Source organism: Oryctolagus cuniculus, chromosome 3 (assembly GCF_051225735.1).
Source record: "Oryctolagus cuniculus isolate XC-2025 breed Fujian yellow rabbit chromosome 3, ASM5122573v1, whole genome shotgun sequence".
Lineage (NCBI taxonomy): Eukaryota > Metazoa > Chordata > Mammalia > Lagomorpha > Leporidae > Oryctolagus > Oryctolagus cuniculus.
The window spans coordinates 49,950,030-49,963,472 of record NC_142869.1 but is presented as its reverse complement, the minus strand read 5'-3'; the positions used below and the strand labels follow the sequence as shown (position 1 = coordinate 49,963,472).

Sequence of the window (13,443 nt, the reverse complement as noted above, 5' to 3'; positions counted from 1 at the left end):
GCCAGACTGAAGCCAGGAGCTTCATCCAGGTCTGCCACATGGATGCAGGGGCCCAAGTACTTGGGCTATCTTCCACGGCTTTCCCAAGAGCTTTAGCAGGGACTTGGATCAGAAGTAGAGCAGCTGGGACACCCATATCGGGTGCCGTCATTGCAAGCAGTGGCTTAACCTGCTGTGCCACAGTGCTCACCCCTGTCCATAAACTTTTTGAAGCCCTCTGTGCATATGGTCAGTTGAACTTTTGTGTAATTTTAGCAGAAGTTCAAAACAAAATTGAAAATTATCCAGTGAAAAGACCGGTAGGGGTAGCCAGGATTAGAACCTGCCTGTGGGGCATCGCCTCATAAACGCTGTCAGCATCCCTTCCCCTACTGCCTCCTCCTCCCCACCCTTTCCTCAGACTACTGGACAGAGCTTAGAGGATGCTCAGGGATTGTTGACTTTGATCCATGGCCTGTGCTTTGGGGTTGACTCCAGGGCATGGCAGAGTCCAAGCAGAAGCAGCGGCTTCAGTTTTGTAAAAACTGAAATAGGTCATATTTCCCACTTATATAGGGCTACATATTTTTATTGAACTTGGAGTTGTCTCAGGGGAGTGAGAATTGTTAGTTCTTTAATAGTCATTAATAGTCACCTCTGAAGTATTGATTATTTTCATTTACTCCTGCCTTCTTCCAAACCAAAAATATGTTTCTGTCGTCTTCAAAAGAAGAAATTGTGCAGACAGAATCATGGCCTAGAAATGGAGGTGATCAACGAAGTAGTTACTGGCCCAGATTCTGCAGGGAGACTGCCTGGGTTTGAAGGCAGATTCTACCACTGACCAGAGGGGTGGGCCTTAGCAAGTTACTTACATTCACTAAGTTACCATTTCTTCATCTGCAAGTAGAACAAATTACCCAGCATAGAACCCAAGGCAAGCACTGGTACATGGAAGGTGCAATAAAAATATCATCTTTCTTGGTGTTAGATGCCAAAGTGGAACTAGTGACTCAGATAATGCAAGTGACCAAGCGAAGAAAAGCTTTTTATAAGAATCACAAAGATTGACAGTTTGGAGAGAACCTGTTTGTCTGTTCCTCCTTTTCCCCATTAAACTTTAAATGCCAAAAGTGGCAATGACATTTAGCCATGTTTCTGGAGGCCGGAAATCCCACAGGTATTTTAATGTTGTCCTAGATCGATGCAGTAGTGCAGTGACGTGGACGGCAGGCCAGCCCCGCTGCAGCACTGGCAGCTGCGTGCCTGTGAGTAACTTTCAGAAATGAACTGGCGACGCAGTCTGTTTGCAGGCTTTGGGGCATGGAGACTCACTCCTTCATGATGAATTGTAATTGTCTTTTTCATGTCATTAAGTCTGAAAGCAGCATGAATCATGAAAAGCAAATGTGGTTATCACCCCCACCCACTGGACATTGTCTTCTACAGGTGGAAAGGACAGTGCTACTGGGGCCTTTCTTACATGGGGACCAACATCCATTCCCCCGAGCTGGGCGTCTCTAAAGGAAAGAGGGAAGTGCAGCAGGAACGCAGCAGTTCTGAGGCACAAGCCCCCCACCCTTTCTCGGCCGTCATCAGCACCAGTGAAAAGGAGACCATCAAGGCTGCGCTGGCACGCGTGTGTGGTGATGGCATTTTCCGAGCAGCCGGGGCTGGTTACAAGAGCCTGTGTGTTGTCCAAGGCCTTGTTGACATTTACATCTTTTCAGAAGACACCACGTTCAAGTGGGACTCCTGTGCTGCTCATGCCATACTGAGGGCCATGGGTGGGGGAATGGTAGACTTGAAAGGATGCTTGGAAAGAAATCCAGACACGGAGCCGGACTTGCCAGAGTTGGTATACCACGTGGAAAACCCAGGGGCCACTGGGGTGGATCGCTGGGCCAACAGGGGAGGACTGGTCGCATACAGATGCAAGAAGCAGCTGGAGGCCTTCCTCAGCCTCCTCATCCAAAACCTTGAGCCTTGGGAGACACAGACGTAGATGGAGTCTGACCTCAGTGTCCACTTCAGTGGAACTCCGAAGCTGGTCCCCTTATCTCCATCTCTTGAAGACAGCTTTGTCCTGTTGGTGGTTAACAGCACCTTCCTCTGTTGAGGAGTGTTTTTCCATTTTATGGTCATGTAATGCTAAATTTCAATAAATGACATTCTTACAGCAATGTCTAAAGCCTTGCTGTGTGAAATCTTTATAATGGCTATTGTGCTTTTAGTGTTACTTAAACATTTAAGTAAAATTTAAAGAAGAAAAATATCCCATTCAATTAGTACGACTCTAAGTGACAAGAGAAACAGGATTTTATTTTCTGTCTTAAAGTGAAAACCTGCATTTTTTCGCCCATGGTGGAGCATTGAGAACTGAGTTTATACGCTCCGTCTGCAGGTGAGGCAGAAGGAGATAGAGCTCACTGCAGTTGTATGTTTGCTACGCTTCAAAAACACAGGTAGGCTTTAGATATATAGAGATACCTCAAAAGCTTTGTGGAAAGGAGGTTTAAAAGATGTGTTGTTTTGGTATAAAGCCTTGTGAAATTTGCATATGTTTTCATTAGTGCATTTTGATAAACTTGTTGACTTGCCCTCACACCTGGCCTGCATGTGCTGCGGCATGCTGTACTCAAAGTCAGCGGGGAGGCCAGCACTGTGGCAGCGCAGGTTAAGCTGCGGCCTCCAAGGCTGACATCCTACATGGGTGTCTGTCTGAGTCCTGGGTGCTCAGCTTCCAATCCAGCTCCCTGCTAACGCGCTTGGGAAAACAGTGGAAGATGGCCCAAGTGCTTGGGCCCTTGAACTCACGTGGGAGACCTAGAAGAAGTTCTTGGATACTGGCTTCAGGCTGGCCCAACTCTGGCTGTTGGAGTCATTTGGGGAGTTAATCAGCCAATGGAAAAACTCTCTCTCCTTCTGTACCTCTGCTTTTCAAATAAATAAATAGATTTTAAAAAATGAAAAAAAAAATCAGTGGCAAACACAGACCACTTTTTATGTTCTCTTTAGTGTCCCTGGTAACCAGGCAGCACCAGCTGGCCAACTGGACCAAACCCTCAGCTCTGACTTCTTTTCACCCTGCGCCCTCTAGGGGCAAAATGATGTTACTACAGTATCCTGTATTTTTCTACAATTATAAACAAAGGAATATTATTTTCCCATTCCTTAAACAATAAAATAAAATTGTATATGTTTATGATGCTTTCTATGATGTTTTTAAATAGGTATGCATAGTGGAATGCCTAATTAAAGCTAATTTACATATTTATTACCGCACTGTGAAAACACTTAAAATCTCTTAGCAATACCATAACGTAGTCATAACTATGGCATACATGATGTAAGATAGATCTTTTAAAGAAAAGATTTATTTATTTGAAAGGCAGGGTGTCAGAGGGAGAGGGATAGAGATTTTCCACCTGCTGGTTCACTTCCCAAATGCCTGCAACAGCTGGGGCTGGGCAGGTGGAAGCAAAGAACTCCATCCAGGTCTCACACATGGATGACAGGAACCCAAGTACTTGAGCCATCATATGCTGCTTCCCAGGTTCATTAGTAAGGACCTGGATTGGGAGCAGAATAGCTGGGACTTGTCACCCCCTGCACAACACCAGCCTCAGTAGATCCATCTGTAAATCTTCCAAACTTAATCCTGCTAATTGAAAATTTGTGTTCTTTGATTAGCATTTCCCCAATAATCCCACCACACTAGCTACTAGAACTACTGTTCTACTCTCTGCTTCTATGAGTTCAACTTTTTTAGATTTCATATGTAAGTGAGATCACACAGTGTTATCTTTCTGTGTCTGGCTTATTTCACTTAATGTAATGTCCTTTGGATGAATCCATGTTTTGACAAGTGAGAATATTTCCTTTTTGAAAGGAGAAATAATATCTATTTATATCTATATACATATATATGCACACACACATATATGTATATATACTATATACATATACACATTTTCTTCATCCACCCATTGATGGAAACCTCGGCTGTTTTTATACCTTGGCTTTTGTGAATAATGCTGAAGTGAATGTGGAAGTACAGATATCCACAACATCTATCATTTTCTCAAGCTCTTTAATAGTATTTTGTTGCATACAGCAGATTCAGTGATTAATGATAGAGTTATAGTTTTTAAAAGTCTACCACTTTGCAGTTGATTGTGATCCCTTTAGTTGTATGTTCTTGTCACTTACAGTCTAATTTTAAACATTGATTTTAAGTAAAAGTGTTCACTCTTCACAAAACACATGAGAAACGAAAACTCAGGAGCCTCCCTCCTATATGCAACCCAAAAAAGAAGTAGTATGTGGTTCAAGAAAAAGCATTGGCTGTCAGTATGAACAAGTTAGAACATGTGGATTATCGATAGCATGCTGTGAGAATAGTCATCTTCAACATGATCTAAACAGTTTCTAAAGGGGAAGTCAAACTGGATAGAAGAGGAATTAAAATTTATATATTTAATTTAGATTGTGGTTACATATATGGAATCAAACATGAAGTTGGTCCTCTATCTACAGGTTCTGCATCTGCAGGCTCAACCAACCTCAGATAAAAAAATAATGCCATAAAAGAGCTGCATATGCACTGAATGCAGACTTATTTTCTTGTTGCCATTCCCTAAACAATACAGTATAGCAACTACTGACATAGAGTTTACTTCATATTAAGTATTGCAAGTGATTAGAGATTACTTAAAGCGTGTGCATAGGGTAGATGCAAATATCATGCCATTTTACATGAGGAACTTGGCACCCAAGAGTGGTTCTGGAAGCAATCCCCCACTTTGCAGGAAAGCCAAGGCCCTTCCTTTAAGCTGACAGGGCTGCATTTTTTCCCTTCATAAGCCACACCCAGTGAGTATGAGTTCTAACCCACTATTCCTTAGAGGAAGAACCTAAAAATACCTGCAAAGCAGTTGAAGACATAATCATCCTGGATCTTTAGAATTTACCCTTTATTTTGATAGCTGTCTTATATTCAACAGTGATTTTTTATGACTTAGTTTTTTTTTTCAACTCCTACCAAAATCTCCAATTCTTCAGAATCATGTTCCATTATTTTGTATTATGATCTAACTGACTTAAACATTAAACGTAGCATTGGAATATAGACTTTTGGAAAGAAGTCAACAATTTGTGGTACCCAGACTACGCAGACGTCAGGAGTAGCGGTAAGAGTGTTCTAGATGGGGGCCTTGTGGCCATGCAGGTCGGGTGTCCTGTGCAGCACATTTCCCTGCCAGGTTACTTAGATGGGGAGTGGTGAAAACGCCTCATCTGCACTTCAGTAAAAGCAGCCTTTGCAACATTCAAGTCATCATCAGTTCTTCTCTTAGGCCCACAATGCAACCACTTGGGACACCCTCTTGGCTCCGCTTGGAAAATATGCCCAGAAATTACCCCTGCCTCAACACTCTGCTGCCCTTCACTTTGCTCCAGCGCCTCCAGAGCCTCACCGGGATTACTGCAAGAATCCCTTTATTCTCAACACGGAAGCCATAGCAATCCTTTTCAAATGGATCAGATCCTGCCTCTGTTGTGTTCTAAGCCTTCCAAATGGTTCCTCAGGTCTCTCAGGGTACAAACCCTCTTGTCTGTTAATGCCCGACTCATGCCCACTTCACCTTTCTTTGGTACTTTCAATAAATACACAGCTAAAATATAAAACCTAAATTATTACTGTTTGCTCATTTTTAAAAAAAGATTTATTTTGAAAGTTAGAGTTAGAGAGAGGAAGAAAGAGGGATCTTTCATTCATCCCAGATGGGAGCAATAGCCATGGCAGGGCCAGGTTGAAGCCAGGAGCCAGGAGCTTAATCCATGTGGGTGGCATAGGCCCAAATACTTGGGCCACCATGCTTTCCCAGGCCATTAGCAGGGAGCTGGATTGGAAGTAGAGCAGCCAGGACTCGAACCAGCACTCACATGGGATGCCAGTGTCACAAGTGGTAGCTTAACCTGATGCACCATGATGCCAGCTCCCTTTTGTGATTATCTTATTTCACTTAGGATAATGTCTTCAAAATTCACCTATGTTGTAGCATGTGTCAGAATTTCCTTCTTTTTTAAGGGTAAGTACTATTTCATTGTATGTACATATACGACATTTTGTTTATCCAGTCATCTGTAAATAGACACTTGGGTTGCTTCCACCTTTTGGCTATTGTGAATAATGCTGCAATGAAAAATGGGTATATAAATATTGGTAGCAGTTTTAACATACAGAAGCATAGAAACCAATGACTAATAAAGTGAAGGTGGGTAGTGCTATATGCCATGCCTGCTCACAGAAGCAGACATAAAATTTCTTTGAAAACAAACATTAAGTATTTTATATGTATTTCAAATGATTTGTATATAGTCTTAGAACTGTATTTTATATCAAATAATCTGTACTACTAATAATCTCCATTGTTCTAAATGAGTTCTATAAATAGTCTAGTGAATGACATCTAGAATATATTTTTTAAGGAGAGACATTATGGCACGGTATGTTAAGCCACTGCTTGGGACAACCACATCCTATATTGGAGTGCCTTGCAGCAAGTACTCGAGTCCCTGCCATCCACATGGGAGACAAATAGAGGTCCAGGTTCCTGGCTTTGGCTTGGCCTAGCCTCAGCCACTGCAGCCATTTGGGTAATAATCCAATGGATGATGGAAGAGCTCTCTCTCTCTCTCTCTCTCTCTGTCTTTCAAATAAATAAAAAATATATCAACATTAAAAAAGATTTTTCTTACACAAATTTTGGAATATTCCTCCATCTAAATCTAGTACTTATTCTGTAGCCTGTAATAACTCTTCTATTATTACTGTGCAACTGATGCATGTAAAACAAAAAAGGTGTTTAGGGTTTATAATTTTGCTTAAAGAATTTTACTATCATCATCTTACCATTATCAAGTCCTAGAATAGTGAGAGGTAAGACAAAGTATCAGAATGCATCATACTTAGTAAAGGTAAACACTATGTCACAAACCCTCTGTTTCAGTTAAACACATGGCCACATGTTGTATATATAGTATGTTATAATATAAGAAGGCAAGATCACCTCTCTTGATAACTAGTAAAGACTGCTTACCACATAAGCACTTAGTAAACTTGTTTGGTAGCTCATGTTTTTGGTAACTTGCATACATTTCTAAGAATCCTTGTTGTCTTCAGACTTAAGTACACATGTTGGTGCACAGGTGCAGGCTAAGACATAGAGCCCAGAACAGGTGACAAATAATAGAAGCGTGGCTGAAAGACACAGTTCTATCAACAAGTTAGCGTATTTATTCACAAAACAACCAGCCATTTCCCTTAAACACTGTTTGCTCAGTATTGGATTTCACTTTTAGACGTCTCTGTAACTCATTTTTTGTTAATGAAATAATAATTTTAAATTTGGAATAAGATAACTTGAAACTTAACAAATAAGAAAGAAATAACTCATGAAAGCAGTAAATTCACTAATAAAAGCAATTAATAAATACAGTCAACCTTTCTCTCTGTCTCTCTCTCTCACTGTCCACTCTGCCTGTCAAAAAAAAATAAAAAAAAATACAGTCATTTGTCACTTAATAATGCATTGGTCAGCAACAGCTTATATGATGGTGATTCAATCAGATTAAATTGGAGCTGAAAAGTTCCCATGGCTGAATGACAGTCTAGTCCGGACCTTGTAGAGTAATGCATTCCTCATGTGTTTGTGCTGACACTGGTGTAAACAAACCTGTTTGGATACACAAATACTCCATTGTTTTTACAGTTGTCTGCAGTATTCAGTACAGTAACATGCTATACAGTTTTGTAGCCTACAGTCAATAGGTTGTACCAGACAGCTGTTAGAAGAAAAATTCCTTAGTCCAATCACATTTAGCAGAATTTATCTGAGCAAAGAAAAACACAGCAAAATAAAACAAAACAAAACAAAATAAAAACAGTTTGTGAATCTGGCAGCTCCTGGAACCAGAACAAGTTCTGAGAACTCAAAGCAACAGTATGATCTGACAGCATTTATCAAAAAACAGAAGTGAGGCAAAGAAAACAACTTAGTTGACTACAGTGTAGTCAATCAACCAGTGGAGTGGTGATAGCTTGGTGAATAGGATACCTGCTTCCCACAACCATGCAAAGCTCAGCTATTGTGATTAGACACTGTTCTGCTTTGGTCTGAAGTGTTCAGGGCAGGAGCCTAGTCCAAATCAATGGCCTCCGAAAACTTCATTTACCACACGGTAGTCAGTACCATTTAAGTTTGCATAAATACAGTTTATAACATCTGAAAACAATGCAATCACCCAATGCTACATTTCTCAGAATGTATCCCTGACTATATGCAATAACAGTTATTTTTTCCAGTTCCTACCCATAAGTTATTCATGTACATTTTGCTGTTTTGTTTCTTGCATTTCCCATGTTATAACTACTAATTTATTCCTTCTTTTTTTTGCAATTACACAACACATTGCTGTATAGTCACTAACTGATTTAAGACTTGTTAAAAACACACACAATGAGATAATTCTTGTCTGCAAGTTTGCATCAATAGGCTAAAGTGATCTACAAGTGAAATTTGACATATACCTTGCTATGAAGGAAAGAATAAGAATCATTTTAAGAGAAAAAGTATGGTTTTATGAGTTAAACAGACCTGGATTCACCTCTACTCCTATGGGATCTTGTTAAACACCACGCCTCTAAATCCCAGTTTCTTCATCTGGTAACATATTTATGCCATTTTTCAGGAATATTGTAAGAAGCAAAGAAAATAATGTATGTAAAACCATTAACCCAGTAGATGCTCAATAAAAAAATTATCTATGAACACACCTACTATTCATGTATAACATAATCAACCTAAAGTTACCAGGAATGAAAAAAGAGAGATCTCACTTTAATGAATCATTCAGATAATTTATTAATAGACTTAATTATTTTAGTTTGTCAACATAATTTATATATATATATTAAAAGATTTATTTATTTTTGAGTGATAAATAAAGAGGGGAAAAACAGAGTTCCATCTGCTGGTTCACTCCCCAAATGGTTGCAATAGCCAGGGCTGGGCCAGGCTGAAGCCAGGAGCCAGGAACTCCATTCAAGTCTCCCACATGGGTGGCAGAGGCCCAAGCACTTGGGTCCTCTTCCACTGTTTTCCCAGGCACATTAGTAGGGAGCTGAATTGAAAGCTGAACAGCTGGAACTTGAACCAGCACTCTGATATGGGATGTTGGCACTGAAATGGCAGTTTAACTCACTGTGCCACAATGCCAGCCCTCAACGTAATTTATATTATCAGCTAGCATATATTGAGCACTACATCTCAAGTACTATGTTAGACATTTAATTGCAATCTGTTATTTAAAATAATAAACAAAATTTGTATATCCTTGGCATGGCATAACACTGCCTTTTGCACTAGACTAGATGTTTTACTTAAACTTTAAAACATCTTAACAACATAACTTCTTAATATCCGCTTTTTAAATGTATAATCTTTATAATCATAAGCTTAAACCTTCACTAATACAGAATTCAACAAGCCGTAAGTAGAAAAACTACTGCTCCTCAAGAGTTTAGACAAGGGCTATAAACAGTAATCAAATATCCAAATATCAATTTTGTTCATCTAGATCACATTTTTGTTATTATAATGAAAATTGAAAGTATGTCATTGTAAAAATTAAAAAAATAAGAAAAGAGGGTGGAGGAAGGGTGGAAGTGAGTGAGAGAGGGTAAGGTGGAAAGTATCATTATGCTCTTAAAATCGTATATACAAAAACACATGAAATTTGTTCCATTTATATAAATTTTAAAAAGCAAAAAAAAATTAAAAATAAACACACAAAAGCAGGATCCACTGACCTGATGGAAAAATAAAAATGTTCTCATGCTTACCCTGAAGAAAAAAATATACATATTCTATACATCCTTTTCACCTGTTACTCTCCACACCAGCCAGCTGCTTCATACACTATCCACCTGTCGCTCAGCCTGACTAGTCTCTTTTTTCTTTAAAGATTTATTTATTTGGGGCCAGCGCTGTGGCACAGTGAGTTAAAGCCCTGGCCTGAAGCGCCAGCATCCCATATGGGCACCAGTTTGAGTCCTGGCTCTTCTCTTCTGATCCAGCTCTCTGCTATGGCCTGGGAAAGCAGTAGAAGATGGCCCAAGTCCTTGGGCTCCTGCACCCACATAGGAGACCCAGAAGAGGTTCCTGGATCCTGGCTTCAGCCTTACCCAGCCCTGGCTATTGCAACCACTTGGGGAGTGAACCAGCAGATGGAAGACCTCTCTGTCTCTACCTCTCCCTGTAACTCTGTCTTGCAAATAAATAAAAATAATTTTAAATTATTTGAAAAGCAGAGTTAGAGAGAGGGGAAGAGGGAAGTGTTGGGGGGGGGTGTAGACAGGACAGGCAGGGCCTGCACTAAGCCCCTCATAAGCAGGAAGGCTTAAGGAATGGAGTCTCTGAGGGGGGAATGTTGCAGGCAGGCATATAGAATAAAACTGATTAGGTTTGTGAGCTGGAAGACCACTCCTTCACCATGCCCTGTGTGATCTCCTGCCTCTACCTGGCCATACTGTGTGCCCACCAGCCAATCAGGTTAATTAACCACTCCCCTTTGGAAGTGGATTAGAGGCCTGGGACACAGTGGGCCCAGCCCTTTTTGGCCTGTTTCCCTTTTGCCCTGGACCCCCTTGCTGCCCTGCACCTCCAGAGAACTTGGCCATCTTCTGCTTCTTTCCCAGGAGCTTTAGCAGGGAGCTGGATCCAAAGTGGAGTGGCAGGGATTCGAATCGGTGCCCATATGGGATGCTGGTGCCACAAGTGGCGGCTTTACCCACTATACAGCAAACATTGGCCCGGCCCAAATAATCTTAAGGATTGGTTCCTACTCTGAGTATGGGCCTCTGAAGATCATGGCCCTTTAATGTACTTTGTATATTGCCAATCTTTTGTCCTGGCTTCTGACCTTTGCTATTGGCTCTTTGTGTGAAATTTTGACATGCAAGGGATGAATATTCTGTAAGGGGCTTTCTGCTCTGTTATATTGATGGGGATATAGAAAACAGACTATTCCACCCACGTGTAAAGTCCCTAAGGCTTCCTTTTGTCTGGAGGAAGTCCAGGCAGGATAAGTTTGCAGTAATATTCTATTTCAATAAGCATTGGGCTGAACCATGAGTGGCAGAAAGGTCAAAACAACAATGGTTTAAGATTGAAGCAACTGCTCTCTCACAAAGTGGAGTGGAGTGGAGTGGTGAGTGGTCCACAGGGGAAAGGTGGCTCCACCCTAAACCCTCAGGAGCTCACACTTCTCCCATCTTAACACTCTCCCAGCCTCAGACTATGGCCCTTCTTCTTGCAGTCTGGAGCACCAGGATCTTCATTTCAGGCAGCCAGTTACAGGAAAAGGCAGAGATGGAAAGGATGGGGAATTTTCCATCCCATCGGCCAGAACCTAATCACAGAACTACACCTGTAAGGGAAGCTGAGAGAAATAGTCCCTATTCTGGATAGCCATGTACCCAGTCAGAAATCAGGAGTCCTTAATAACCCTGGAAGATGGAACACAATCTCTATCACTCAGTGCCAACAGCTGTCCCAGCTTTGACTGTGCACTGACCTCTGATCACATATCCTTATCGCTCTTATCACTGAGGTCTCATGACGTTCATAGCCAGATTATTCTTGGCTTTATTTACTTACGATGCATTTATCTACTTCATTTCCCCCAAAGAATTAAAAGTGCTCTGAATATATGCATTCATCAAGATGACAAAGAGAGGGAACTTCCTGGCAGCAAAGGCCTAAGTGGACATGTAAGACAAATGCAAATAGCGTGATTCCTCTTCTGAGATCGGTGAGCAACCTCTGAGATTCTTGACCCTGGCCTTTTGCTGGGAGGCCTGCTGCCCCTCTTCTCAGACCACTCCTTCTCCCTCTGTCTATGAAGCACTCAGAATGCAGGCGAATGGGTCATCTCTGCTTTCGATACCTTGCTTAGCCACTACTCTGAAGACATCTGTTGACTCTACCTGATGCCACCGCAGCTGTCCTGCTCTGCAGCCCAGGGCTCGTTGCTGTAGCCAGTCTTTTTTTTTTTTTTTTTTTTTTTTTTTTTTTTTTTGACAGGCAGAGTGGACAGTGAGAGAGAGAGACAGAGAGAAAGGTCTTCCTTTGCCGTTGGTTCACCCTCCAATGGCCGCCGCGGCCGGCGCGCTGCGGCCGGTGCACCGCGCTGATCCGAAAGCAGGAGCCAGGTGCTTCTCCTGGTCTCCCATGGGGTGCAGGGCCCAAGCACTTGGGCCATCCTCCACTGCACTCCCTGGCCACGGCAGAGAGCTTGTAGCCAGCTTTCAACAGTTACTGGACCCAAAGTGGCATGGACCAGTCTTTGGCAGAGGAGGTTGAAACACTGATGCACGAATCTGCTGTTTTCCCAGGAGGGAAAAAGCAAACAGAAGTTTCTTAGCAGTGTCCTTCTTGTCCTCCTAGTTTTGTATTTACTTCTTAAGTGCTAATTGCAAAAAGAAAGTAGAAATAGTGATAAGATCTTTCCCATCCACAGTTACCGACTCTAATCGCACTAGGTTTGGCAGTTAGATTGAGAAGTAGGTTTATGAAGCAAACCCACGTAACTGCAAATGTCCCCTGCCAATGGCAGGGAGCTGAAACCCTGGCATGCCCATAAATAGATCTCTGAAATTAGCCTGCTGAAGTTGCCATTTCGTCATTGCTATTTTTCTTAAAAGGCTTTATTTGCTTATTATTTCTATCTGCTTATCAGGCTCGCCAAAATTCTGGTTGTAATTCTACATGTGATTTTTATTTTCTGGGCTGTATTTTCAATATTCCTGATCCTAAAGAAGCCATGATCACATGGATTTAAGAGTTTTCTTGTTTCACCTATTAAAAACAAACAAAAAAATTTTTTAAACACATCAACTCTGGGCTGGCTTCATGGGTTGATGGCTGGGACAGTTTCATAAGGCTCCTCCATCAAAAGGGCCCCAGTATGGTTTAAGACTGCATTTGACATGTGGAAATCCCTAGAGAATTCATCTTCAAATTTGTGGCTTATAAATTATGTCAAAGGGACAATGTAGCACATGCATGAATGGAAGTGTTATGTAGCTTTTTTTTTTTTTTTTTTTTTTTTTTTTTTTTTTGGACAGGCAGAGTTAGTGAGAGAGAGACAGGGAGAAAGGTCTTCCTTCCATTGGTTCACCCCCCAAATGACCACTACGGCTGGCATGCTGCACTGATCGGAAGCCAGGAGCCAGGTGCTTCCTCCTGGTCTCCCATGTGGGTGCAGTGCCCAAGCACTTGGGCCATCCTCCACTGCCTTCCCGGGCCACAGCAGAGAGCTGGACTGGAAGAGGAGCAACTGGGACAGAACCAGCGCCCCAACTGGGACTAGAACCCAGAGTGGTGGTGCTGCAGGCAG

The 13,443-nt window shown here is 41.7% G+C and overlaps 2 protein-coding genes across 6 annotated transcripts in view; one reads left to right on the top strand and one right to left on the bottom strand.

Moving 5' to 3' along the window:
• Positions 1–2,170, top strand: part of INPP1 (inositol polyphosphate-1-phosphatase) — a 36,156-nt gene extending 33,986 nt beyond the window's left edge. For all 5 annotated transcript variants that reach the window (XM_089330182.1, XM_002712256.6, XM_070070465.2 and 2 more), the window contains one exon: positions 1,429–2,170. In XM_089330182.1, the coding sequence (XP_089186308.1) occupies positions 1,429–1,984 (556 nt within the window). In that variant the 3' untranslated portion in view covers positions 1,985–2,170. The remainder of the gene's footprint in view (positions 1–1,428) is intronic.
• The window catches only part of LOC127491518 (uncharacterized), a 67,877-nt gene that overhangs the window by 22,690 nt on the left and 31,744 nt on the right, over positions 1–13,443 (bottom strand). The window lies entirely within an intron of this gene.